The sequence below is a fragment of the Clavelina lepadiformis genome, chromosome 7 (assembly GCF_947623445.1).
Source record: "Clavelina lepadiformis chromosome 7, kaClaLepa1.1, whole genome shotgun sequence".
Classification (NCBI taxonomy): domain Eukaryota; kingdom Metazoa; phylum Chordata; class Ascidiacea; order Aplousobranchia; family Clavelinidae; genus Clavelina; species Clavelina lepadiformis.
Genome location: NC_135246.1, coordinates 14922343 through 14949577, shown reverse-complemented (window position 1 = coordinate 14949577; position 27235 = coordinate 14922343). Strand labels below are relative to the sequence as shown.

The window sequence follows — 27235 nt, the reverse complement described above, 5'->3', positions numbered from 1 at the left end:
GATTCATTCTATCAAGTTTGGGCACCAAATACAGCCAATTAAGCAAGCAGTGGGAACATAACTGAGGGCGCTCGTGTTAATGAAATATGACCACCATTGAATAGAATAAAATAAACAACGTAATGAGTTAACTATATAGAAAAACTATATCAACTAATTCTTTTGATAAAGTTATTCAAACCATTTTGAACTTATCCGGATGGAGTATAAGTTTTCTATTATCGTTACGAAACCGCGTCTCCTTGTGTCACGTTAATGATAAATCACAAATTGTTTATAATTTGAGATGTGGAGATTCACGATCTTTCAAGACAAAACCACCGAGAAGTAGATAAAAGTAAAGCATAGTAAACAATAACAACATCACTATATGAGCCAACACATGGCTATGTTTATAATGATTCCACACGATTTTATTTACAAGACATAAAAAGTCGCGGTGTTATAACCCGACGTTTTTTTCATAAGAGTCAATTAATTACCTTACAAATTTGTTTTGTGGACATACGAGCAGTATCAAGTCAACATACGTTAGCGAAGTTCGTTTGCGTTAAAGAATCGCCGGGGAATGTGGTCCAAGGCGCTTGACTTGTATCAAGCAATAAAGAAATATTCGAATGTCAAATGAAGTGATATGTTCAAGCAGTGATTTATGGAAAAAATGCACCATAACCCTCATACATTTGCAAAAAGTGTGTGAACGGAAACATAAATTGCTCAATTTCACAACATCAATCCTCTTAAGCGTTCAACTGTGAACATCATTAACTGAACAACGGAGGGAAAGTGCTGACGGGTAATGTTATAATGCCTGAACCATGCAGCAATAGTCAACATAACATATAAAATACGGTCAAAATCATTGCTAGTATGCTGCGTATGCAAGAAAGAAAAAACATTGAATGGAAAACTTTTGCTGCGAGTTTAACTTACAACTAATGAACGATATGATATATGCAAACCCCAAAGTAGACTAAACCACATATGTATCAAAAATGATTGTATTGTATGCATACCGCTCGAGCAAAGTTTTAAGCAGAAACATTTTCAACAACATTCAATAACGGTCTTGGGCCTAAAGCAATTTTATTTTACAGAACAAAAATTCATTTTTACAGCTTCTGAACACGACACCCGATATCCCAGTCCAACATGACGTCAGAACACGATAAAAAAGGCAACTTATATGGGACTCGGTTTAAAATACCAGGTCTACCGTGGTGCTTTTACACGATCTGCGTTGCTTCAGGTCAAGTTAAAAAAATTGACATTTAAGAGTAAATTTCGAAATATATCTCACCATGGACGAAGAAAAGGAAGTCAAGAATATCGTAAGTAAACAAAATGTTTACGTTCATAGCAATTATAACTTATCTTTATGTATTTTTTGTTCTCACTTGTTCGCTGAATTATAGGTGCACGATAAACTTGACAAATGATTGGGCTCATATAAAATTAAGCATATAGCTACAGTAGGTAGACACAAACATAGTAAACAAAAAAATTTAACATACAGCAAACAGAAAGTTAGAGAAAAATTGTATCTATTTATGTTTCTTTGTATGTATGTATGTATGTAAGTTTTGTTTTAATTGGTATCAATTAACGCAGAACAACTCCTGTAAATCCGAAACTTGGTCATAAATTTGTGTTTGTTTTAAAATGAATGACTTTTATTACATAAAATAAAATCTACAGTGGTTTGTATTTTTTCCAACTGTGCAATGGAGCACTTAATCTTGTTAGGTTGTTGTTGTTGTTGTCGAATACGGTTTATAAAAACGCCCGCGTAAAAAAACTTACGTATAGGCTTACAGTATGATGCAAGGGTGTAAGAGAAACGCATGCATTTTTGCGTATGAAGAAGGCGGTAGTATGAATAATAATCTGAGTGCTTGCTTTGTAACTACACCTTTGCTTTGTTTGAGAAAGGTCAAACTACCTTATTATTGTTTCTTAAACCAATTTTAAGCCAAAGTTTGTTTACTAAATTTTATTATTAACTTGAGCTGCCTCAAGCCAACCGTGCAAAAATCATTGCTAATTTAACTGTCAAATCCAACGAAAAATCATCGGCGTGACATTAGCAACCGCTTTGTACTTAAGCACAACCTTTTGTTGGCAGGTAAAATTTAATAGATTTGAGACGAACATTGCCTGAAGCTGCAATTAGATGATCCATATAACCTGTTGGCTAAAGTATACTATTAAAGCAGGTTTATGCCGAGGTTAACTGCAAACAAATACACCTTAAGGCTTATTCTTTATAAGTATATATTTTCATCAGATATAATGAATCATATTTTTAGAAAGAAACCTTATAATCTATAGTCAGGCCCAACTCATAATTTACGTGGAGAAAATTTCTATAAAACGTCATAATCGTTACGCATACGGCGTCGGATGAGCTGTTCGACCAGTATAAAAAGATTTTGTTACGATTTCATTTTTCCGGTTTCCGGGAAAATTTGTGCCAAAAACTAAATTTAACCAAACACAGAGTTACAAATGTTACAAGCATGTTTACCGGCCAATTCATCATAGTTCGGAAAATGATATGACGTGCGACCTCGTTAGGGTTTCCAGTAAAACATGTTCTTGTTTTAGCTCCATCATTTGTCGTCGAAGTGATTCTCTTCATTAAATTTATTTCAGGAGGAAATTGAAGATGACGCTCGAGCAGATCGGGGTAAATGGGCCAACAAGGCCGAGTTTCTTCTCTCCTGCATCGGGTACTGCGTCGGGCTGGGAAACGTCTGGAGGTTTCCCTACTTGGCTTATGAGAATGGTGGAGGTACATCGGGTTAAAAACTTTAAAAAATTACTAATGGCTTTGAGAATGAATATCTTTATACTCAATGGCATAACTTGCTTACAGGTTCATTCCTTATACCGTACGTCATCATGCTTACGTTTTGCGGGATTCCCCTTTTTCTTATTGAGTTGAGTCTTGGTCAGTTTTCAGGATTTGGTGCAATGACCGCTTGGAGAGCTAGTCCGATTTTCAAAGGTAAAATATTTACAGCCGGTTCATTTTACTCAAGGTTTATTTAATCTATTCTCGTTTAGCAATGAAACTTGATTCCGGTATTTTGATATCTGCCAGTGTGTTGTTATGATTTCTGAGTTCTCTTTTTATGTTAACATTCACACCACGCCAGGTAAATACAAAATCTGAAAACTGCTTATAAGCTAAAAGCGAAACTTGTAAAAGCACTTTGTTCGATGATCCATCGTTTTTATTGAGAGAAGGTTGTCCACGATGTCCAGTGTAAATTGTACTTTACGCTGCATATCTGTGAAGAAATGGGCCCAAGGGCAGGCATTTGTATTTCTAGCACGAGCTTTTAGAATTTAATCGCTAAACAAATCTTAATCTTCTGCGAATTTTTTAAAGTGTAATTGCATTTCTTTCATAGTTTAGGGCCTAGATTTATAACAATGTTTGCAATAATTACAATAAACAATATTTAAAATAAAACCCGATCAATCAAAAATTTTTGTTGCGCTTCACAGGAATAGGAATGGGAATGATGTTGGTTTCATTTTTTGTTGTCATCTATTATAACGTAATAATAGCCTGGGCACTTTACTATCTTTTCGCCTCTTTCCAATCCGTGCTTCCTTGGACTCACCCTTGTGGTCAGGAATGGAACAGCATGACGTGTGACGAATACAACGTAAGCATCACGTCACGATTTTACCTTGAGTAAAGAGTATACTTCGAAAGAAGGTCGGTTTTGATACCAACCAGGTAAATAAAACTTTTTAACGAAACTCAGGCCACAGTACTCATGGCAACTACACCTGCACCCATTGAGAATGTGTCAAAAGCAGTCGAAGTGAAACGCATCAGTCCCAGCGAAGAATATTGGCAGTGAGTGTAAACTAATAGTTAGTGCTGTTCGGGTTATTGTACTTCTATATTGATACCGTTACGATTACCGTTACTATTGTTTGTATACGCTTAATTATATTATACACATCAAGCTTTAGTACATTAATCTTTACGGACGCATTACATTCACAAGTTATGTCTTAGCGGTGCAATATATACGCACACTTAAACTTTCAAGCTGCTTTATTCAAATTTCAGAAATCGTGTCTTGCGTATCAATAACAGCGCCGGAATGGAAGATCCGGGAAGTGTTTTGTGGGATTTGTGTCTTTGCCTACTCCTCGCCTGGATTATTGTCTTTGCCTGTTTGATAAAAGGTGTCAAGTCTTCTGGCAAGGTACCGCTGGACTTTGTATGAAATAAAATTAGACGATTGATGTGATTAATGTCATTGGTAAAACTTACACAGCCGTACATACCCAGTCGGAAATTATACCAGATTATGTATGGCCATTTGATCACTTATGTCTGATTATAACAGATTATGTATGTAATATGTTTGTTAGTAAGAAAGAGTTACATAATCTTACATATATCCTAGTTTATCATAAACAGCCCATCGATGGTTCATGGTACCTTTCTCAACCTTGCGTCAAGTAAGAATTTCTTGCATAATGTTGGTATAAAAATCGCAATTTTTTATGTAGGCCTACGTTTTATCAAAAATATTGGATTGTTATTTACGTATCCTTTTACCAAACTTGAAAGACCTTATTTCGGCATGTCACTGTAAGCCTATCAGGTAATTGGAAACAATTAGTTGTATATGGACTATAGATGATTACCAACATTGTAGGTGTGAAAATTGTAGGCTATAATATGATAATGATCACACAGTAGGTACTGTATTGTAATGATAATTGTGGTGGTTCGATATTACAATAAGTCGCGATAAAATGCAAGGCGCATGTAGAACAATTAACCGGTTAACTTAATTATAAATTATTATTATAAGATGGAACGTACATTTTCGAAATTTTATGTAAAAAACGCAAAATTGTTCCTTTTGGAATCATTTGTAGTTATAAAACCTAACTCACTGCCACGCTTTCAACAGCTCGTACACAATATTCATTTTCAACATGGCGACCAAATCGCAAACCTTTATAGTTGTTCTCTTTACGCGGAAGAGTTTCTACGTCATCACTCTACCCATAGTTCTACCAATGAGGTCTTTCCCCTTGACCAATCGCGTGGCATTGATTTATTCCGCGCTTTTTTTACGAAATCTAGCCTCATGGGAATTCTTTTTCTTTGTCTTGAATTCCTGTCCTTAGATCTGATGAGCCGTGACTTGTTTGCTAGTGTTAGTTAGCGCTAGTGCTTGTAAGTTAACCCCCAGTTCTTTGTGTTAGCAAATCAGTTTAATCCCAGCCAATTTAGTATGAAATGGAAGTTGAAAAAAAAATTGGAAGTTATTTAGCTGCAATGTATTGTGTCCGTCAAGTGAGTACATAGGCCTAAGTATTAATTGTTGTGTATGACTATACGCAGGTAATACAAATATTGTTTAGTTGGCATTACTGAGATATTTTTGTGAGGTTTTGTAATCTTGTAGCATGTAACTCGCTAACAGGAGAAACAAAACATCACAAAAATATCATTTTACTTGAAGCAAACCTTTTTGTGTAAACTCATTTAGATTAACGAGACTTAGGCTACCTGTTCCATTATTTTTATTAGGTTTGTATGAAAAGTGCTGCCGATTAGCGTATACTACGCAGCAGTGCTCAACCAGTGTGCTGTCCAGTGAGCCAGATGAGGAATGTAACCAAAATACAAGATCACTATTAGCTTAAGTCTTGTACGAACTGATGATGAAAGGTAAATACTTTTCCATTTACTGTTATCATTGCTGAAAATTGCTGGCATTCATTCTTGGTTCGTGTGTGTTTATTGTAGATGTTTGAAAATGTGTAATTTTTTAGTCTATGCTAAACTTAATGTCAATGTTTAACACCAGTTTGTATTTAGTGGAGTCGGAGATTGGGATGGTTTGAGGGCAAAGAGGGCTGCAGTAGACTGCTGTGACAATATCCTAACGACCAAAAGAGCCGCATTAGAGTGTAACATTTCTGACGTTTTGCCAGAGGACGAGTCTTGCAGCAGTGGGGAAGAAATACCTATAAAGAATTCTTATTTTACTTTGTATTTTATCTTCGTTTCATTTTCTAATTTCCTGCGTTCTTGCTTTTGTCAAGTAAAACTTTCAATAAATGTCAGTTAAAACGTAAACGTTGCATTAAACCGCAAATGATCGTAGCTATTAGTAATGTTACTGAAAGGGTTTTATGTCAGGTAAAGACTAGGCCCAGAGAAAAATGTAAGATAATTTTTCTCAGGCTCTTGCATGGTTATATAAGGCTTATGATCGGTCGCCATACTTGGGCCAAGCATTGCCCATTGTCAAATTTCCTGACCTCTTTCTAACATATATCTGTGGCTGTTGAATGGCGGACATACCTTGGGCCAACTTTGTTCCTAACATGTGCAGTAGATATCATATAGTAAGGCCAAAGATAAATTTCTGACTGGGTACAAATTAAGCTATAGGTTTAACTAGAAGTTCTTTTTATTCTTATAAGAAGAAAATTTTGCGTTGTTGCGGTTTAAAACGTTAATTTTATCGGCCTCAAGTCATGAAAAGGACTTCTCTTTAAGTTTGGATATACCCCGAAGTTACAATTTATGAGTGCAGAGCCATTACCGTGTACATTATGTCCTTTTGTGTTGTTTTTATTTGCCTAAAGGTTGTATACTTTACCGCGACATTTCCGTATATCATCCTGATTATTTTGCTCATTCGTGGATGTACACTAGAAGGAGCCTTGGATGGGATAATTTTCTACGTCAAACCAAAATGGCATTTGCTGCAAACAGCAAAGGTGATGTAAGATGTAAGGTGATGAATGAAATGAAGTCGATAAAAAGCTGTGGAAATATAGAACGCGGCAATGTTTCATTTTCCTTACATCATTGAGACATTTGCTTAATGCCATGTAGGTTTGGAAAGACGCGGCAATACAGATTTTCTATTCTTTGGGAATATCGTTTGGAGGGCTTTTAACTTTTGCATCATACAATAAGTTTAACAACAATCTGTACCGGTAAGTAAACTGCGCATGTGCTTCATCTCTTTTTGAAAGACAAGACTGTCAATGCCGAAATACTTTTATTGTAGTCTACTTTGTGAGCAAGCTTGTAGGTTATATTTTTCAATCTACGCACTTTTTCTTTTCAGAGACACCTTTATCGTTGCCATTGGCAACTGTATCACAAGTATCTTTGCAGGTTTTGTCATTTTTTCTGTGATTGGCCACATGGCGTTACGCCTTGGAACAGACACCGAAAAAGTGATCGATCAAGGTGGCTATAAACCGATCGGGTTATATGGCGCAGCTTTTAAATGTGTCACGCTAAAGCGCTAGTTAGCAAGTGTTTCAAAGCTAGCGGCATGAGATGTAGGCTTTCAAAATAACATCGTGTGTTTTATGAACAGGCCCCGGATTAGCGTTCATTGCTTACCCTGAAGCGGTATCACTTCTCCCGATCCCTCAACTCTGGTCGATCTTATTCTTCTTCATGTTGCTCACTCTTGGACTGGACAGTCAGGTGAGGTCTGCTACTAGTGGTCACACGCGGCAGAGTGCGTCTGTTCACGTCGTGGTCGCGGCCATCTTTGACAGGATTTTATCTGCAATAGTTGCGCAAAGACGATTCTTTCATATTGGTTTACTGTGTTGATGAAAATACGGTTTAAAAATTTTTCCTGTTTTGTCTAAAGTTTGCGATGGTGGAGACAGTCATCACCGGTCTCCTGGACGAGTTTCCTCGAGTTCTTCGACCTAAAAAATATTTCCTTACCGCAGCTATCTGTATTGTGTCTTTTCTTCTTGGAATTCTTCTTGTAACCGAGGTAAACTATTACAACTATTTTACGCATTTACCCGTTCTAATAAATCAAGATCATCCGGTAAGAATTTCAATGTTATGTTTAGGGCGGCCTCTACTGGTTTGAATTCTACAACAGTTACTCGGCTTACTACGGTCTGCTCGTACTGTCTCTTATTCTTTGTGTGGTGGTCTCTTGGGGTTACGGTGAGTTCGATTTGCAATTTATGGGTAATATTTTTTCTTTATCACAACCTGCATGATTTTTCCATTCAAACGACCAACATGTACAAGAGGAATCCAGCTGGGATTATTGTAATTAAACTTGCTTTAAAACTCGCAGGTTTCTGGTTCACGTACCCATGGAGATTCAGTGATGATATTAAACTGATGATTGGTCATCCACCAGGATGGTTTTTTATTGGAAACTGGATGCTTGTGGCCCCTGGGCTGTTATTGGTAATGCGATTAAACAGCTGTTTCACCGATTTACATTTTGATTCAACTGTCACTGTAAAACCTTACTGTCTGAAATCTATCGTTTTACAGATTAGGCAAAATCTTTCCTTCGACTTCGTAGACAACTCTTGTTTGCTTATTGTTTTACAAACTTTTTTAATTTTAATTTTCAGTTTGTTATAATTTTTTCTGCCATGTCTCACGGGCCGATCACCTTGGGGGATTATACTTACCCGAAGTGGGCAGATGACTTGGGATTGTGTCTAAGTGCAACCTGTGTGGCGATTGTGCCAATTTACATGATTTACCGAATTATACTGGCTCTAGTGAAAAAAGAGTCAATCTCAGAAGTGAGTTTTGCCATAGGCTATAACCATACAAACAGTGACACACTCGAAGTAGGCTATAGTATACCGATGTTATATAGGTTACGTACAGACTAATTTTCATTGTCTACTTACCTGGATATTTTTTTATTATTCATGTAACACTTATATGTTACGTTTATACTATTTATATTCACACAAACTGCACTGTGTTGTAGCTTTTCAAGCCAAGTAAGAAATGGGGTCCTCAGGATCGATCCATACCGTACGATCAACTGACCGGTGCAAATACGACTACACCGTTAGGTGTTTATGCTATTGGGTCTGACCCACCCACATTCGAGCAAGCTGTGAATGATGACATCACTGATCCCTTTCCTGAAAAGAAGCTGTAACCTCTTTCGTAAAAATGCTTTTTGCATCATAAAAGCATTATTGATACAGCAGTAGTTTAGAATGTTTATTTTCAAAGTGCTGTGTTTTATTAAGTAATATTTAGACTAGGTATATTCAAATACGTGCATTTGATCACGCTCTTTCATTTATAGAGAACAAGCTTAAAACTTTTTTGCTAATTCTGCACTTGACTTAGCGAACTGATTACTCGTATAAAACAGCTTATGATCAAAAAATTTATAAATATATTGTTGAAATCAATCTTTACGCCAACACAAAAGAAAACTTTCGAATAAAAACCCATTATTTTTATTCTATTTGTAAATACAAAACCAGTCGCATCTAATGTCCGTCTAATCTATGTCCAACTAATCTCTATATATCCAAAACATTGTTCAAAATACAATTGAAATCATAATTCAGAAAATTGTGGCTTTATTGTAATAAAGAAATGGTGATTTTTAGCATTTCCGTGCACTTAAGTTAAAGTCTGGTTTTTAAGTTCTTTTCAGAATCTTCGGCGAGGTTCAACTTCGATTCCGATATGTTCAGTTTCTTTACATGCCTTCGACCAATCCACATCATCCACAAAAAAACCAGGTCGTTGCAAATGCTCATTGCCAATATGTGATAAATCTAGTAGCGACAATGGACATGTTTTGCGAGATCATGATGGGTTATTATAATTGAATTTCTTCACAAAGTTAATCTTACGTTCGATTTACAAAAGAAAAAATACACCTAACACTGATTAACTTAACCAAGTTTGAAGTATTTTTAAACATTTTTAAGTATTTTAAAACTTACTACGTTGAATGGACTCATGTCAAATAATGCGCCAGCTAACGGACTCATTGTCATTACACCAACGGTGTTTCCAGCTCCAAAAATTAAGATGTATGTCGATGAAACGTTTGTAACATTTGAGGTCCAGGAGATCCCTGAAAATATGAAACAATCAATTTATTTCTGTCTCACTTAAAATCTTACTGCAAAATTTGCAGCCTGATGTTTTCTGTGGGCCTGATTACCTGATCATGATAATTTATATTAATTACCTGATGAATAGAGAGTTGCAACTGTCAAGCCATAAAATATTGACACGGCCCACGGTACTATAGCAATGTAACTTCCAAATATAGACATTATAATCTAACAGAAAGAAAAAAGTCAAAAAACGATACGCATACGTTTATGTTTATCACTGGATTTTAGAATTTATAATTAAACCCAAACTCAGCTTGCAAGTTGCTGGATTGTAGGAATTAATTGCCTATTACTTAACACTCACCAGAGCCAATGTTGTAGTGATAAGGTCAAATATGATTATTGTCTTTGGCGTAAAGTATTTGGCGTAAAATATTCCAGATCCCCTGCCTACCATGAAACCAATCCAAAACAGTGTGTTTAATGTCGTAGCGTCCCTGATCTGCATATGTAGTTAAAGTAAGAAGAAAACAATTTAAAATTCAGTTTGTAGATGACATTGGCGAAGGACCAATTTTGTTCTTATTTAGAGTTATTTACATATTAGTGGATCACCATCAATAGTTCATATCTTACGGAAAACTGGAGCCCGGAACATAATGCTATGGAGTAAATGTAGCTCTGGTACACGGTTTCAACGCTTGCAGCCATGAAGTAATATATCATAATTGGTATGAACAACCACACAACGTCTCGTATTGGCTCTTCTCTTCTGCTCTCTGCTGACGCTTCGTGGTTGGTTTTTATTTTGTCTTCAATTCTCAGAACGGCAGAGACGAACATAATCACTCCTATGACTATGGTATAAGCTCCAGATATAATGTAAGTCCATGACACTGGGTTTAGCCCCTCGTAAGGACTTGGTGACGTAGGAGATGACGTGTCATTGTAGCTGACAGTAGTCACGCTTACGCCATCAACTGTCCCCGGACATGTGTCATCGTCACTAACTTGGTCAGCCATCTCTAAGAACGGCGCCGCTGTTATAAACAAGCATTTTAAAATCGAAATTATATATAGACCTAATTCATAAATATTTTCTATGTTGAAAGTTTTTTACATTAATATGCATTCACAAGAAAACAAGGCAAATTCTATTTACGTCAATAGAACTAACAAATAATTGGTGCTAGGAAAGCGCCCACTCCAAAGAAAAAGTGAAATGACTGCAAGTATGGTCTTGACCCTTTCTCGCCCCATAACTGCAGATAAATTGACTGCAGTCCTAAAAGAAGCAAGTGTGCTTTAATTTATTGTTAAATCATCGACCTTGCAACGACATCAAATTAATTTCGACTCGTACCTGCGTCAAAAAAGCCAAACATCAGCCCAATGATTGTGGTATCCACAATAAGAAGAGCCAAGTTCGTCAGCCATGGAACGATTAACACTAAGACGCCAGCTATCACAATTTGTACAGCTGGAAGGTAACATGTGAAAAAATAAGTTCAAAGAGGTGACTTATTATGTAAATTGTAGAGACTTTCAAAGTGTTGATGTTGTAAACTGATGAGCCATATAATAACATACATCCAAATAACGATATTAAGCTATTAAATCAGCTGGACATGACGTCGAGTCTACTATATCTTATAACGTTTACGGCTTTTTAGTTTTACATTAGCTTATTAATAACATATCTTACCAATTGTAGTTAGTGGTTTATATTTAGGCCAACGTTTCTTGACAAGACCGAATAGTATAGTTCCAACAAAGAAACCTGCTGATCTACCGGTAAACATCGCTGATACCTGGCTTACTGTGCCGTTGACATTGTCAACCAAATAAAGAAGAGTTGGCCCGGAGAGTGACATGAACAAGCCCTGCAGTACATGGATTTATTCAAGCGAATTTTCGAACAAACTGTTTGAAATTGGGTTCGGAAATTAGTCATTTCCGTTTTGTCAAACTCAGAGGTGTTGCAACAGTTTAGATAAATTAGGTTTTACTATACATCAAGCAGATAAGCTATAACAGATACCACGAACGGTTCTTACATGTCCAATTCTGGTCAGAGAAATAATTACGACCAGACTTATCACCGAAGCTTGACTTGGTCTTTGATTATGATTTTCATCTGAGCTAGTTTCACTTGAACTACTAAATCCCATATTACCGCATGCAAACCTACTAATGATAAGTCGTACTGCAAATTATCTTTCAGCAAATACATGCAATGTTGCATTACATTAACTGTGTCGCATAAATGGTTAAATATTAACTGCCATAAATACTTGTGGGTTACTGATTCAAAAAAACTTACAAAACAAAGTTGTTTGCAAACATTGGTTTTATTCGCTGAAGGGCAAAAGTAAACAATTCTAGCATTAGTTGGCTATACATGAAAAAAGTTATATTTGAAAAAACATTTACAGATAATACAAAATTATATAAAACAAAGAGTTTATGATTCAGATGACAGACTTTTATTTGCCGCCTATCAGTTACGAATACGTATAAGAAAAGTAGCGTTTCGTGAAAAATCGGGTTTAATAACCGAAAAAATATTATTAATTTGAAAGTGAATCAGGCTTGCTAATAACGTCAACATCAACAATTAAATAGGCTTGTTAACACGCTTTTGTGGCGGTGTGGGTTCATTGAGTGTAAAATGCAATCTTTGAACCTTAGTCAACACATCAGAACTGCATTGCACAGTATAACACAGTTGACCACTTGGTGTTGACAAAGCTTCAAATATTGCGTTTAAAACTCAATTAATCAGCTCCGCCACACTTTTATCTTGGTGCTATTTCTCGTTCTTCAGAAATAGGCTGTCGCAAATGTGGGCATCTTCTAGATCTGTTTAAGCAACATGGTTTCAGTATTTTTGGTTGATGGTAATTTTACTTGCGCGCATGATCCACGTATGCTTGCCACAGTGTCACAACGTCAAGTGCATCGGCTTTGTCGTCCTCGGTTTTTATCTTTCATAAACTAAAACTTCACACGCAGGTTTGCAGATTTTGCACGAGCGGGTTTTACTTTTGTGTAAACTTAAACGAAATGGTAAATCAACGATCTGCAGTGAATAATGGTTCAAGTAAATATTTCTGGTATAGAATGTGCTAGGCTTAGCCAGTTTAATTAGTAGCCTCCATTACGTTATTTCTATTTCACGTCAATAAAAGTAGTTGAGGTATAGGACTGTTATCGACATCTTACTACTTATCTGCAAAAAAAGCACTGTGAAGTTTTACTTTAAACAAAAATTTATTAAATTCATTAATTTATGCAACCGTTCTCATTGCACAGCAACAAGAAAAAACGAGACATAGATTTATATCTAAAACCGACAAGAGAACGATATAATGACGTATTGACGGAATACGGATATGCGGATCATGATACATAGTGAAAGGCACAACCGCACACGATAGCATAATAACTAACTCCATCACTTATGACGTTGCTAAGCCTGTATATGTATTTTATTCTTGGCTAAATAAAACAACCACTTAGTACTGTCGTTATTTAGTTCACATGCATTCTACAGAAATGCAACCTTTAAGAAAATTTAGAAGTTGTTTTCGCTCACAGAACAGATTTTAAGGAATATCGATAATCAGATGTCTAGGAAGTATACGACGAGCTATTACATAAACTTAGCCTAAAACGCGTAAATGCTTATTTTCATAGAAAACATTATGGGATGAAATGCTTATGTGGGCATTAGAGTACAAAGTGTTCATAGTCTGCTTTTCTGGTTGACCGGGTAAGGATTGGTAATGACGTCAGAGACGTTCTGTTCATACGTCGTGTATTGTAGCGAGATGGCGCCCTTCATCGAATCGTACTTAACGGAACGATCGGCGGGTCTCCATTTAATGTTGGGTACAATTAACTAAAAAAAAATCAAGCGTTTAACCAATACTGTTCACTTTACATGATGTAAAAAAAGAAAATTGTATTTACTTTCTTGCTGAATTTTTAGTAACAGACAATTCTAGAGATATCAATTCAAACGAATTTTTTTACCGATTTTATGGTTTCTCCTCTCTTCCAGGCCACAGCTAGACGACAGAACGCGTAAATAGGAACCACAGCGACAACCGAGACGCTCATGCATATGCCAAGGTCGTTGGCCCACTTGGGGTAGGTGTAATCGCCATATGTTATGGTGGACGAATTGATTCCAGTGTAAATTAAAAGGAACTGAATATTTAGATTTCAAAAACATTAGTTTACGCTAACCAGCACTGTTTAGCCTAACTACAACACAGCAAGCAACGCTTTACTTTTTTAAGCTATTTGAAAACTGTCCTTACCAGCAGCATAACCGGTGTAACAAACATCCAGGCTAATTTGAAATACCAACTAGGTTCGTTGCCCAGCATCAGCTTGATATCGGTGTTGAATCTCCAGCGATAAGTGAAAAAGTAACCTGGGAGAGTAACTCGCACATGACTTATACCGACCGCACGATAAATTGCTAGGTTACTGTTTGATTTAATACCTCATTTTCTTGCATAAACATTATTCAAAGCTTTAATCACTCACCGTATCCCCAGTTTATAGCGGTACACATCAAAAAGGACAAAGCGAGGAGGCCGTAGTATGCAGAGTAGTAGTTGTAGAGCTCAAACCAGTACACACCGCCCTGTAGGATTGAATTTTTGTTGACAAAATATGTCAAAATATTTTACTGAGTTCATGTTATTGAATCTAAAATATCAATGCAAAGTACATCCATTAACAGCAGACGAATTCTCAACGAATATGCGCGAGGCATAGGACAACAGTATCATACTAACCTCAGTAACCAGCAGAATGCCTAGCAGGAAAGCGATTATTGCAATAAAGAGAGTGAAAAGCATTTTTCTTTTGCGCAAAAATCGAGGAAACTCGTCTATAAACCCAGTAACTACCGTTTCCAACATGGCGAACTGTGAAAACAAAGAAAGTGCGTCGAATTTAGTTAACGACACTCTTAAAGTTAGTGAAAAGTCAATGAAGCAAATACCTTAGTGCACGAGAACCTTATTAAGATTACAAAGAATCGATTATGATGATACAAAAGCTTTATTGACAAGAGCTAAATAGCCACCTGGCTGTCCAACCCCAGGGTAAGTAGCATGAAGAAAAATAAGATCGACCACAATTGGGGAACTGGGAGCAAGGACACTGCTTCTGGGTAAGCAACGAAAGCCAACCCCGGCCCTGTTACGTCACAAATATTTATTAGCTTTTCAGATACATCTCCGCATTGCGAATAATATTCTCATGAAATTTGGTGAGCAGTTTTGTGACGTCAAAAACAAACCTTGATCGATCACTTCATCCACTTTTAGGTTGAGTCTGAAAGCCATGTGACCTATGACCGAGAAAATGACGAATCCGGCGAAGACACTCGTTGCGCAGTTGCCAATGGAAACGATGAGCGTATCTCTACAATGATATATGATGATTAATACATTTTGTGACGTAATAAAAACATTAAATATATATCAAAGCACTTTGAACCTGAGTATGTTGTTGTTGAACTTGTTGTAGGAAGCAAAAGTCAATAACCCCCCGAAAGAAACACCCAGAGAATAAAATATTTGCGTGGCAGCGGCACTCCATACCTACAGTATATGAGCAATGTGCTCAAGTCAGAGATCAAGTTCATTTAGGCATATCATATCACTTCATACCTATAATTTCCTATCATATCACTTCGTATCACTTATCAGTTCATATCACTGCTGAGACTGAAAAATTATGACTTTAAAATAGCTTGTTCCAACTTTCACATTTGCTTGCAGTCAATCTTAAGAAATTGGACTTAACATTTGCTTAAGTGCTTGAAGATACGTTCTCTATATTTGCAAGGTAAACACTTACCCATACGCTACCTCTCGCACTTACCGTAGAGTCTTGAAGCCTATGCCACTGCGGCGTGATGTAAAAAAGGATCCCATCCCCGGCGCCATCTAGCGTACATCCTCGAATAAGTAGAATGATCAGAATAATGTAAGGAAACGTGGCAGTGAAATAGACAACCTGAAATAATCATTAAAAAACATTAATTAACTTTGAAATAATGACCAATAGTTGAAGTTGTCTGTTTACGGAGAAACACATGGTTTTCAGGAAATCGGTAATTAGTTAGTACCTTTCCTGTCGACTTGACGCCTTTGACAAGGCACACATATACGATTACCCAAGCAAGCAACAGACAGAGACAGAGGTCCCATAAAACCGCCCCTGGGTCGCCAATTCCATCACTCTGATCCATGCGCAACACGCGATATCTGCCGGCACGCATTTTATAAGGTTTAAAATGTGCGCTGTCTTTTCATTTGAAATAAAAATGAAATGCATACGACGAGATCTATATTCATTTGTATAGCAACATACTAAGATTGCGCGTTAGATAGCCATTTAAAGAAATGAGACAAAGCAGGGATAAACGTGCATCGAGCTTGAGCATCGAGATAAACAGCGATGAAAGTCACATCCCTTTGCGTACTCACTTGAAATATTCCTCAGCTGTACTGACCGGCCGACCTGAAGTTATGTTAGAAGTGACGTTCGTGGTAGTTGCCTCCATTGTAGTTGTCATAGTAGCCATTGTTGTCGTGTAATTGGCCACAGTGGAATTTTCCTAAATTGTAAATTTCGTACGTAATTTTTACAACCGACAGAACGACTGCTGAGTCTATATATTTCAACTCGTAAACATCAATTAAATCCTTCAAAATTTGAATGACGTGTTTGATGTTGGCACCGATATAATTAGTTTAGGAGGAATACCTTCACCATAAGGATTTAATTTGATTCAATTCAAACAGCTTATTTACCCACTGTTAATAAAGAAGAAGCATTTTAATTTCATTCATTTTTCTCAAACAAAAACAAAGATTTTTCGTCTGTAGATGCAGGTATCCACCAAAACTAAAAGTCTGTCGTATTTCATGTCCAAGTAGGATCATGGAATTTTCACATACCGGCGGGCAAAACGACTCCTTGTTCCACCATTGATCACACAAGGTCCAAGGTAGGACCGACTGGAAAGAGGCAAACAAGTAGAAGAGGGACCAAGCGATTATGACGTTATAATAGATGCACACCAAGAAAGAAACCAACATCATGCTGAACCCGATTCCTATGAAATGAAAAAAAAAGCTTTTGTAAATAGTCCGGCACATTTTAAGTGCAATGCTGCATAATACAGGTTTACTAATTGCTAATAGTCCATGGTTTTGCTTTATTGATTGTCTACAGTCAATGTTAAATCACCTTTAAAAATAGGCGAGGCACGCCATGCTGACACCGGGCCTAGACCAGAAAATTGACCGAAGGAAAGTTCCATTTTAAAGAGCGGAATTCCGCAAAGAATCAGCATGATTAGGTACGGAATAAGGAAAGCGCCTTTGGGAGAAAAACGTTTATAAAACAAACTGATTCACAGACAGCAAGGAGGGCATTCGGAATGATACGTCACCTCCTCCGCTCTGATAAGCCAAGTAAGGAAACCTCCAGACGTTTCCCAGCCCGACGCAGTACCCGATGCAGGAGAGAAGAAACTCCAACTGACTACCCCATTGTTCTCGATTCTCCTCCGTATCTTCCACTTCTGACGTCTCGCTCGATTCCATGGACGCGATATCCTTGTTAAAAAACATGATGCAATTATAACGAAGTATGGGTTATAGAATGAGTATTGTAAAGTTGAATAAACTTTTCCTATTGTAGGCTTTGTTTACATAAAAGATCCTGAAATATAGTTTAGCGATGTTTCTTTGTGTAACAGATTTTAATGATGTTATGAAATGTGAGCTCGTAAAGCCAATTTGGCCACAAAATTACGCGTCATTGAATTCAGCATTTCACTCGTTGCCAAGAAAAAGTTTTAGCTCTTTTCTCTGGTTGTCATGATAACGTCTCGCACTTTCGAAATAAACGATTGATCAACGAAATGTGCAAACAATTAAGCATCTGTTTCAAAAGGCAATATTTATCAAACCGGTGTATATTTGCCAGTCAATATGTAATGACGACATATTGCAATCCATCATTTCACGATGGAAATTGTCGACACAACTTTCCAATTGTCCTATAAGAATGAATTCATTTGTGATCTCAGCGCGTAAAATTAATCCGGCGCCGCTCTACTCTTGACAGCTTAAGGTAATGGCTTCGAATGTAAACAAAAAAATACCTCAAAAGGGTCAAATTAACTGAGCTCCACTGCACAAATATCTTTTGTTTACTTTGTTAGGGCTTTTGTCGTCTAGAAGTTGTTTTCGTCAGCGTTAAATGCGATTTAAACCGGACTTACGTGGAAATTTTTTACTTCAAGTCAGATTAGCACAAAACCTGTGATGTTTACTCCGTTGCTGGTTTATGCCTCAGTGATTTTTTAACGACTTCGAAAGAGTCTTTAACAATCAGCGTAAAATCGACTATAGCGCTACTGAAAACTTTGTCACAGCAAAACTAAATACAACCACTTTTAATATAATATAGCTTCTATAAATTAACTAAGCATTGTGACCAAGGTCTGCTCAAGATATTTCCGGATTCTTTGCTTTGAGATGCATTTTACGTAACAAATGTTGCGAAAACTCAAACCACCGTAGTAAACAATTTATAATTATTTTGATACTAATAATAATTGTATTGTTAGTAATAGTGTGTTTATTTTAGAAAAACTATCGGAAGCGTTTTGTTATAGTTTTCTTTAAAAGTTAAATACCGATTGGAAACTCTTAATCTTCCTATTTATTCGAAAAAAATATAAACTAAATACCTTTTTTTCATTCATTTTCACAAAAGCAGATTTTGTTCAGAAAAGCAAAATTAACTCGTTGTAGCTTTCAGCTATAACTCTAAATGATTATATCAGCAATACAAATGAATACATTTAAAAAACTTAGTACTAAACTCTAAAACTAAAACCTCTAATAGACAAAACTGCATTTTCTATTTGAAATTAAAACTATGACCCTGCTTCGCGAAAAGAGCCGTTCCGACAATTTATCGCGCAAATGGAATAATTCGGTGTAAACCTAATTGTTTTGGTTATATAAAGGCAATTTCCTTTTTCTCTTTCGGATAGATATTTGGGTCACAAGACAAGAAGGCCAATTGTCTGCAACGCGGTATTCACGCGCGCATTCACAGGTGAGGCAAGCGAAATAATTACGTGCTTTTTAAGACTATTTGTGCCGAATTTGTGACTGTTTGCATTACGGTAAACACGTAGTCAAATTACTGAGTTTCCCGACCGGTTACCGGTATTAAGTTTAACTGTATAACAAACTATGCGTGATTCACGCGTGATACACGAATAACAGCTCCATGGAAAATACTGTGACGTAGCGTTACGCTTGGTCGCCGCCGCACTTACCAGAAAAATATTGATCACGGCAATGCTTGTAAAAAGTTTCATTCAACATTTTTCCAAAACATGTTTTCGGTCAATAAAAGGTCGTTAATATATTTTTTCATATTATATTATTTCATATTAGATTTAGTGATGTTGGTTTGAATGAAACCGAACCAACACAAATTCCTTTTCCGTTACTAAATCTTACTGACGTGTATGCATTTCTATAATTGGTAACAATGTGACGTGGAAAGTTTACATCAATTTAAATGAATTGACTGCAGTTGATAACGTGCACGTTTTTAAGGAAATGTGATGTCTGTGGGAAAGTTTATGGGCAATGGATAAAAACCAGCTCAGTTCGTGCGTCAAAGAGCCCGCGCTTATATCTATTGAAATAAATTGACTAAAATAGTACAAACTGCAAAAGATCCATCATCAATCCAAAATTCTACAATAACTTACAAAAACGTATAAGAAGTTGAAACGGAAAAAACTCACGTTCGAAAAAATTGTAAACTCCTTCAGTAAACATTTAAATTGTATATATAGTTTAACTTTGTGCTATTAAATCAAAATAGAGCCAAAGTTTGCCCCTGATTCATACTGAATAAGAGATCGATTAATCATACGACATATAGATTCCTATATTCTTTCTCTTTTGAACCAAATATACAGTATATCAACCGCGCGATTAATATTTGAAAAACGTGACCAAGTTAGAAAGGAGTAAACTCGAAAAAGGCCATTTAGAAAAACTCTAAGAAAACACAAGAAAAAGCAAAGAAGAGAGAGAGAGAGCTCAGAGTGAAGATTGAAGAAAGGAACCGTCGCCATAGGTTACGTCAGTCAGATCTACAACTCCAGCAAGCTTTAAGAAAAAGAAAGGTTAAACATATCGAAAAACTTGGGCGAAACTACAAACTTGGTCAAATGGAACACAGTAATAGAACAAGGAATAAAATTCAATCAGCTCCTACCTCATCGATAGAAAATATTTCACTCGCAGTGGAAGCGGCAAATCTTCCACCTGTTTTAGTCTTTTTTGGCCGAGTAGTCGTCGAATCGCAATTCGGCAAGCATTTGTTAAGGTCATCGGCCTTTCTGAAATTCACAGACAAAAATACAATCCGCAACGTCTATAACAATAGATCCTTTCACGCCATTTAATTTTATGGCATCTATGTTTCACTTCTTTGTGTGTTGTTGTATATGGGTTGTTCAAGTTATATCAGAGTATTTTTATAAAATGTTCCTCAAAACAACCGATTGCCGACTTTGTTTTGTTTGAAAGTGAGTATATACAAGACGTAGATTTTGTCTATGTCATAGCACGTCTTCCATATAAGGTTGGATGCTCATAGCATAATTAATCGTATAATCAAATCAGACATTTTTAATAAGCTCAATTTTTATGATGAATCTTGCTGCAGCTCACAGCGTCGAAAGTAATCATGATAAATATAACTTTACCTCTCCATTCCGCCAAGAAGCTTAAACACTCCTCTCTTGCCTTTGCCGGACTTCCCAGTCGATTTCTATAAATCCGGAAAACATCTTCTACTTCTTCGCTGCTCTGTACTCCTCCACAGAGAGCAAGTAGTTTCGCGTATCTGACATCACACGCGTACCGCAGAATGCCATTTAGTACCGATGTCGAACCGCCGGCTCCGTTAAAAGATACCGGGAGGCACAAATCGGCCCCTCCCATTACAAGTTGACGGAAACATTCATAATGCTGGTACACTGAAAGCGTATTCTTTTGAAAACATTTAAAGTACAAGTTGTCAAAGTATGTGTAATAGGCCATTGTTTTATGTATTCTGGTTACAAAGAGACCACGGTTTGTACACGTGAGCGCTGCTAACATGGCTGTATAAGGATATTCATCTTTGTCTAATGTCTGGCATTGCAAAATATTATTGTGACGATCATTACGTAACAACCTCTGCATAGGCGGTCTTACACAATCTAATTTGTTATGGAAAATTTCCAACAAAGACGTTTTCAAAATTACCTAATGTCATGTAAACAGGAAGGTTGCCATTGTAATCGGCCCTTCTCATCTCGCTTGAATGGCTACGGCCGTGGCGTCCGTTGACGTCAGCACCGTGACGAATCAAAAGGGCCATGACTTCGGGGTAGTTATCCCTTGCAGTGACGTAAATTGGGGTCGATATGTTTGTGCCGCTTCCATCTGGGTTGGCCCCACCTTCCAACAACAACCTGACGCACTTGATATGATTGAATTTCGTCGCCGCGTATAAGGGGGTTTGCCCTTTGATGTCTTCGGTTTCCAAACTGCAAAGGGAAATTTGGCTTCTTCAAGGTCTTTATATTGAAACAAATACTCAGAGCTAGTAAAGCTAGTAAAAAATAAAATTTGTTTGTCAGTGTGCTGTTGGTGTAATGTGTATATGAAACCGGATAACGATCACCAAATGTTTATTCAGTACCTACAAAGTACAGATACATATACTTCAGAAAACTTTAGACAAAAGTGTGAAATCAGTATAAATGAATTCGTCGAACATTTCCCGCTTACTCAGCTCCATAATCCACCAGCAATTCAACCGCCTCTTCGTGTCCCATGACAGCAGCCAACCACAACGGGGAAGCCCCTAACCTGTTCCTCTCATTGATTAATTCTTTTATCGGTTTTGTTTGTTTTGTGCGGATGACATCGAGGTGTGTGCCAATCGGTGGATAAAAAACCGAGCAACCATCGAGGATGTTTTTCATCTACAAAGGCGTTGAATTGAGTAGAGTTCGGTTAAAACACGCTTTAAAACTAATATTTCAGTATCTGGGATCAGTAAAAATTTGAAATATAAGAATCAAAAATTAAACTTATTTGACAAAACAAAGTTAATACGGTATAGAATTTAAGAATTTTTAAGGATGCAAATTTTCAAAACAAAATTTCATCAAACAATACAACTCCTTATTAAACTTATTAAAACAAGTGTTTTAAAAGTATACGTCCAGTTCACCAACCCATGTGCAGTTTCCCGTCCGACATGCTATGTGGAGGTTGCTCTCTACCGCCATCGTCAGACCTTGAAATGGTTTGGCCAACATTGAGGCGATGTTAAATTTTTTTATTGCCAATTGCTCTCTAGTGTCGTTTTGCGGAAAATCGGCATTTAGCGATTGGTCAAGCATTTTGATTGCAGTTACCAGAAAACTCTCTAAATCTGGGTTAAAAGACATGTTAGTACATGTACCATTAATGCTATTCGAAAGCGAGGCTAATAGAGGATGAAACGATGTTCATTATTTAGCGACTAGAGCTGCAAATTCTTTTGCAAACGTGGTAACACTTTTCTTCGCAAAGCTATAAAATCTGACCCCTGTAAACTACTCAAATTTAGCAATGAAGCAAGCACTAAAACCAAGCAATAACCTAACAAAGAGCTTTGCTAATTTGATAAACGTTCAGGCTTTAAATTCATATCTAACATGCAACAAACCGCTTTTGAAAAGTAAACGGCGTTCTATTAGCATGGTAGTTGAAACAAATTAGAAATAGACGCGACTTGCTTACGTCATGGTAGCTTTGATTCGGGTGCTTGTGAATTTTAAGAAAGACTTGCACTTTCTACATATCTCAATATTTTCTTGCTAACAAAATAATTTCATGACAAGCAACACGAAACTAACTCTTTCTACAAAACTCGGACATAAAGAAACAAAATGCAAAACAGTAGAAAACATCTTCGAAAGTGAACTTGAAAACTACATAATAAGCAAAAAGTTTGCCAGGATAATCCATGGTAAAACTTCGCTTTTCACAACTGTTTGATATTTAACCTAAACTATAACGAACTGAGTATACTATAGATTGCGGTTATCAGCTGCTATCTGCAAGTTAGGTCGACTGGCAAGCTACACTATCATCTTATGACGTCACACGCGCAGCTGAACAAGAGTTTGACTATTGCTGTCAATCATATGATAGCGGGCGTGATAAAATGACGTTTAAAAGTGACGAACTTACAGCAGCAAACGGTTGCTTGCAGTGGTTAATTCAATAAGTTTTAAAACAAGTTAAACTTACAATTCTGGGTCAAGTTTCGTTCTGTTTTGGTCAGTGTTAAAACCTGAAATACTGCCCAGCAGCTAATATACTAACTACTGCTAAAATACTAAAATAATATTAAAATGCTGCCAAGTACCGATATCGTGCAGCAAAATGTTAAAGCACGGTAAAGTTGAAATTAAGAACATAGCACTATGAGCCAATGTTTTGTATAAATGATCTTCAATTTAAAGCATTTTTGTTTACAGTAAATACACAAATTTAATACGAAAGGTACAGTTTTCAAAGAAATAGGATTTCTTTCTTCGTAAATATCAACTACTGTACAAATTCTCAGTATGCATCCGAACAGCGCAAATAAATCAAAGGATTCAACGCTACGCTTCACTGCACTTTGTACCGTACTACGTTTGCGACCTCCGCATAGAAAGCGTTCTGTGAAAGACATAAGTATAAAATGAATCACGTATCGGCAGCATTGCGGTTAAAAAATAGACACAAAAACGTTTGTTGCAGTCAATCTGATAATTATAAACTAGAGGAGATGAAATAAACTAAAAGTAGTCGTTGCATTGACGACAAGTAAAAGCGTATTTGTTGGTGTAAACGTTGTCATAAATTTATTTCATTAACTTAACTATGTTTTCATAAGCATGCTAAAAGCAGCTAGAAGTGGCCAAAAAGAAATCGGGTGATATTATTGTATATTGTGTGCGGTACAGCTACGGGTCAAAAATTGTACCCACGTATTATACAGTTATTTCTAAACACAGTGTGATCAACGGTATTGTTTTACTGATGTGTGCAAGTTTCCTTGTGCTGTCTGTTAACGCAAAGATTAGCAATTATCTGATGGAGAGTGTTCTTATAAGTATTTGCTATAACATCTATCGGTTACTTCCAAGCCGCGAAAGCGATGCTGCTGAGCTTTATTTTATTAACCTTGTTCTGCACAACAAATATAGGCAACCGGTCAGGGCTTTTTAACACCACTTGCGACCAGGCAGCATATCGATTAAACTGTGACAGCATCTTGCTTATCTATGCTGACATCGTGGACAAACGGAAATTGGGTTGTTGATTAGCGCAATGAATCTCTCGACTTCTGTTGTAATGACATTCTGCTTGATAAAAGTCCCCGATAAATGAAGGAGAGTTATTCTGCAAAAAACTTGAATATTAGAATGATAATAATAATTTTCTATAAATTGACACCCTGGATCAGGTCATTCTTATCATATAAAATATCGCGACAGTGTGGCCGCGATGGAATCTGCTGCTAAACACGCATTGGATAAAGTTGTAACTCTATTTACCACCATCCGTGATGAGATGATTATGATCACGTGACTCTAAGTGAAGGAAGTTTTTCAAATTTAACATTTTATGATCTGTTTATTTTAAACGAAACTTCAAGTTTATCAGCTTTATTAATTCAAGCTTGTAACATTTAAAGTTGGGAAATTTACAAGTTTAATTTTTTGTTATCTAATTTGCTCGCAAAAAAGTAACTTGCTAACTAACCTGTCAAATATATATTACTAATGGAACCATTTGGTTGGCAACACGCTGCCTCGCGGCACCGGCGAAGGTTCATTCCACTGATAATAATAATTCGACATAATATGGCGTTTTACATCTGAAAACAAATAATAGTCAATCAATTGGCCAGATATTGCCAATTTTTTTAAGTGCTGGTATGAAAGTTTAATAGAAAGAAGAAGGAATTTTGGAATTTGTTCTTGAAGGACGATACATCGGTCTGGAGAAAAATTACGACTGCTGCATAGCACAACGTATGCAACTAGTTTTTACTAACCAATCGCTGTAACTTAAAGTCTACACACGAAAAAAATTGTGCATACCTTGGCTTATTTACATCGATGGATTGTTTGGATACAGACCAGTAGCAACGTTAGCACATAGCAGCTAATATCGGTACTAAAACCGTAAAGAAGGCAAGATTGGGTTAATTGCCATGAGCTGCCAACACTTGACCTACAACGAGATATGCTTAAGGAAAACTTATCGGTACCGAGTATTGATAACACAAGGGAACACAATTTTTGTTGACTTCGATCTAACAATTGTTTTAACTAACTTTTGGGCGCTGATTCCAAAAATGACATCAGTTTCTCTATCACGTCAAGTTTTTGAGCTAGGCACCCACCACTTTGTCTCATGATCCACAAAAAAGTACAAAATTTAAGACATCTGCGTTTATTGTATAAAACCTTTTTAAGAACTGCAAGCAACCGAAAGTAACTCAATGGTTTTCAAATAAACATTTGTACAGCTCTATTCTGTTCCTTAAAACGGAAGAAAAAGTTATCGGTATCGAGCATTGATAATAATATAATGTATCAAACTACTTTTGTGAAACAGTGGCACATGACGGTACCGGCAATATGCTTTCACAGTACCGTCTGTCTGTAGCTCTATACCAGTGGTCGGCGAACTTTTATTACGATGCCCCAAATTTTCACTTCATTAGTAAATGAAGGCCCAACGTTAAATGCGAAATATACTTAATGGAGTAAATATTACTAGCTCATTAATAATTACAATTTTAATGTGCTTTTCTCTTTGTCGCAGTAGACATTATTTTTTGAAGCTATTACGATAAGTTTAGTTAAATTTTAATCTAGTTACGTGCTTTCCACAGGTTTTAGCAATATACGGTAACCTGCAATTAACAGACAGTTAGCAAATGAAACTACACTCGCATCACTAATATTTAGTTGTATTGCGGCCTAGAAACTAAAACGTGCATTGGTTTATGAGAGCGTAGGTTGAAGTTCCACTAGCGGCTAGCTGAATATAGCAATCAGTTCCTAGGGAAGTGAAGGATTAGCGCTATAAATAAAAATAGGCTTGGATTTTCAATATGAAGTAACGATTACCGCTATGTGAGTAGGTAGTTACTGGTTGTGTTTTCCAGACGTTTGCCGTTATGGCTGTAGTTAACCTTTACTTAAGATGGAAAAAAACATCAAAAAGTGGATTGTTAGCGCTCCAAGTTAACGAGGTTAATAGGAAAAAGCTCTGACAGGTTACACATTTACAGGTTACACGATACAATATACGGCCCATTATATTTTGCTTGAAGAGCCACATTTGTAAATATTTGACGCAATATAACCTTTAGGCTTAAAGGAAGGTCAATGTGGAAGGTACAGGCTTCTGCCTAAATCTATCTAAGGGAACTAGTAACGTATGTTTTAGGTCATAACCATAAGGGCAAAACGAAACTCTTATCCTACTGTGGTTCGTTTGCGCAGAGAAAGCCAATTAAGTTGGAAGAAGAAAGTTTATTTTTTCTCACCCTTATAATTGGGTGCTGGCTTGCAGGATTTTCCCCATCTAGTACATAAAGCGCTGATTGGCTGACGGATATTTTCTTTTAAATTGTTTGACGCCAAACTATTTTGTGTTTGCTGACCTATCGCTGTGTTTTCCTAGATTTTTATATACAGTACTAGTTACTTAACCTAACTGTTCGAGCCAGCATTAGAATCACCAGTAATAATTTTTCCACTGAACGTGGCACATTAAAAATGATGGGTCGTCACTATTATCGGGAATGTTCTTTCCTTTTAGAGTTTTAGGATCCTCTTTCTGTCATCTGCGCAAGTAAAATAAAGAATGAAGAAACTTAAAAGTAAATAGCAAGTGAAAAGAAAGATAACAAGACAGAGTCACCTGAGATATTTTACGACGACAAATCCAATTTTTGAAAGATGTTTCGTAAGACATTATAATGATCGCTAAAACTTCTACAAACAGTGTGCTACATGCACAACCCAACATGGCAAACAAACGTCGAAATTCACGATATTTGTCCACGGACGTCGTTTTATAATGAGCAAACAGAGCAAAAGCTTTCAAAAGGTTTATATTAAATTTTCTTCTTTCAAACT

General features: G+C 36.6%; 4 protein-coding genes and 1 long non-coding RNA gene across 6 annotated transcripts; 2 read left to right on the top strand and 3 right to left on the bottom strand.

Annotated features, from left to right (window-relative positions):
• The first annotated feature begins 1172 nt into the window (after nucleotides 1-1172).
• LOC143464625 (sodium-dependent proline transporter-like) lies at nucleotides 1173-9282 on the top strand. Its single transcript, XM_076962510.1, has 15 exons — nucleotides 1173-1331; nucleotides 2656-2794; nucleotides 2879-3010; nucleotides 3517-3680; nucleotides 3783-3877; nucleotides 4097-4235; nucleotides 6649-6783; nucleotides 6902-7005; nucleotides 7140-7264; nucleotides 7398-7510; nucleotides 7683-7814; nucleotides 7897-7996; nucleotides 8133-8248; nucleotides 8422-8598; nucleotides 8793-9282. Exons 1-15 carry the CDS (start codon nucleotides 1302-1304, stop codon nucleotides 8967-8969), a joined length of 1878 nt encoding a protein of 625 aa, XP_076818625.1. The 5' UTR covers nucleotides 1173-1301; the 3' UTR covers nucleotides 8970-9282.
• On the top strand, nucleotides 4242-6133 carry LOC143464628 (uncharacterized). Of its 2 annotated transcripts, XR_013118524.1 has the most exons (3): nucleotides 4242-5344; nucleotides 5582-5722; nucleotides 5873-6133. It is a non-coding gene; the product is annotated as an uncharacterized LOC143464628 (long non-coding RNA). The 2 variants fall into 2 exon arrangements; XR_013118523.1 differs by having other exon boundaries at nucleotides 4242-5722.
• Nucleotides 9283-9427: 145 nt separating the features above from the next.
• Nucleotides 9428-12109, bottom strand: LOC143464626 (sodium-dependent glucose transporter 1A-like). Its single transcript, XM_076962512.1, has 9 exons — nucleotides 11955-12109; nucleotides 11603-11780; nucleotides 11261-11377; nucleotides 11075-11182; nucleotides 10534-10937; nucleotides 10262-10399; nucleotides 10029-10122; nucleotides 9778-9911; nucleotides 9428-9606 (listed from the first exon to the last, which is right to left on the bottom strand). Exons 1-9 carry the CDS (start codon nucleotides 12066-12068, stop codon nucleotides 9454-9456), a joined length of 1440 nt encoding a protein of 479 aa, XP_076818627.1. The 5' UTR covers nucleotides 12069-12109; the 3' UTR covers nucleotides 9428-9453.
• Nucleotides 12110-13521: 1412 nt separating this feature from the next.
• LOC143464624 (sodium-dependent proline transporter-like) lies at nucleotides 13522-18897 on the bottom strand. Its single transcript, XM_076962509.1, has 15 exons — nucleotides 18695-18897; nucleotides 17387-17552; nucleotides 17182-17313; nucleotides 16890-17047; nucleotides 16416-16546; nucleotides 16055-16193; nucleotides 15808-15942; nucleotides 15421-15524; nucleotides 15221-15345; nucleotides 15005-15117; nucleotides 14712-14843; nucleotides 14458-14557; nucleotides 14226-14341; nucleotides 13936-14112; nucleotides 13522-13801 (listed from the first exon to the last, which is right to left on the bottom strand). Exons 1-15 carry the CDS (start codon nucleotides 18707-18709, stop codon nucleotides 13646-13648), a joined length of 1899 nt encoding a protein of 632 aa, XP_076818624.1. The 5' UTR covers nucleotides 18710-18897; the 3' UTR covers nucleotides 13522-13645.
• A 798-nt stretch (nucleotides 18898-19695) lies between these two features.
• LOC143464627 (ankyrin repeat and SOCS box protein 1-like) lies at nucleotides 19696-22465 on the bottom strand. The gene is made up of 6 exons (XM_076962513.1): nucleotides 22271-22465; nucleotides 21819-22015; nucleotides 21291-21574; nucleotides 20747-21019; nucleotides 20254-20377; nucleotides 19696-20144 (listed from the first exon to the last, which is right to left on the bottom strand). Exons 1-6 carry the CDS (start codon nucleotides 22436-22438, stop codon nucleotides 20129-20131), a joined length of 1062 nt encoding a protein of 353 aa, XP_076818628.1. The 5' UTR covers nucleotides 22439-22465; the 3' UTR covers nucleotides 19696-20128.
• Nucleotides 22466-27235: the final 4770 nt, after the last annotated feature.

Bases quoted from the DNA above. Each gene is read 5' to 3' on its own strand.
- LOC143464625 (XM_076962510.1), top strand. From the start codon at position 1,302: ATGGACGAAGAAAAGGAAGTCAAGAATATC. The intron at 3,011-3,516 runs GTAAAATATTTA...TGCGCTTCACAG, and splicing joins AGCTAGTCCGATTTTCAAAG to GAATAGGAATGGGAATGATG. The intron at 3,681-3,782 runs GTAAGCATCACG...AACGAAACTCAG, and splicing joins TGACGTGTGACGAATACAAC to GCCACAGTACTCATGGCAAC.
- LOC143464626 (XM_076962512.1), bottom strand. From the start codon at position 12,068: ATGGGATTTAGTAGTTCAAGTGAAACTAGCTCAGATGAAAATCATAAT. The intron at 10,123-10,261 runs GTGAGTGTTAAG...TCTTTCTGTTAG, and splicing joins TCACTACAACATTGGCTCTG to ATTATAATGTCTATATTTGG. The intron at 9,607-9,777 runs GTAAGTTTTAAA...TGTCGCTACTAG, and splicing joins ACATGAGTCCATTCAACGTA to ATTTATCACATATTGGCAAT.
- LOC143464624 (XM_076962509.1), bottom strand. The intron at 15,525-15,807 runs GTAAGTGCGAGA...CATATACTGTAG, and splicing joins ATAGGCTTCAAGACTCTACG to GTATGGAGTGCCGCTGCCAC. The intron at 14,342-14,457 runs GTGAGTGATTAA...TTACTCTCCCAG, and splicing joins CGCTATAAACTGGGGATACG to GTTACTTTTTCACTTATCGC.
- LOC143464627 (XM_076962513.1), bottom strand. From the start codon at position 22,438: ATGCTTGACCAATCGCTAAATGCCGATTTTCCGCAAAACGACACTAGA. The intron at 21,575-21,818 runs GTAAGCGGGAAA...TTCCCTTTGCAG, and splicing joins CTGGTGGATTATGGAGCTGA to TTTGGAAACCGAAGACATCA. The intron at 20,378-20,746 runs GTAAAGTTATAT...TGTGAATTTCAG, and splicing joins CTTCTTGGCGGAATGGAGAG to AAAGGCCGATGACCTTAACA.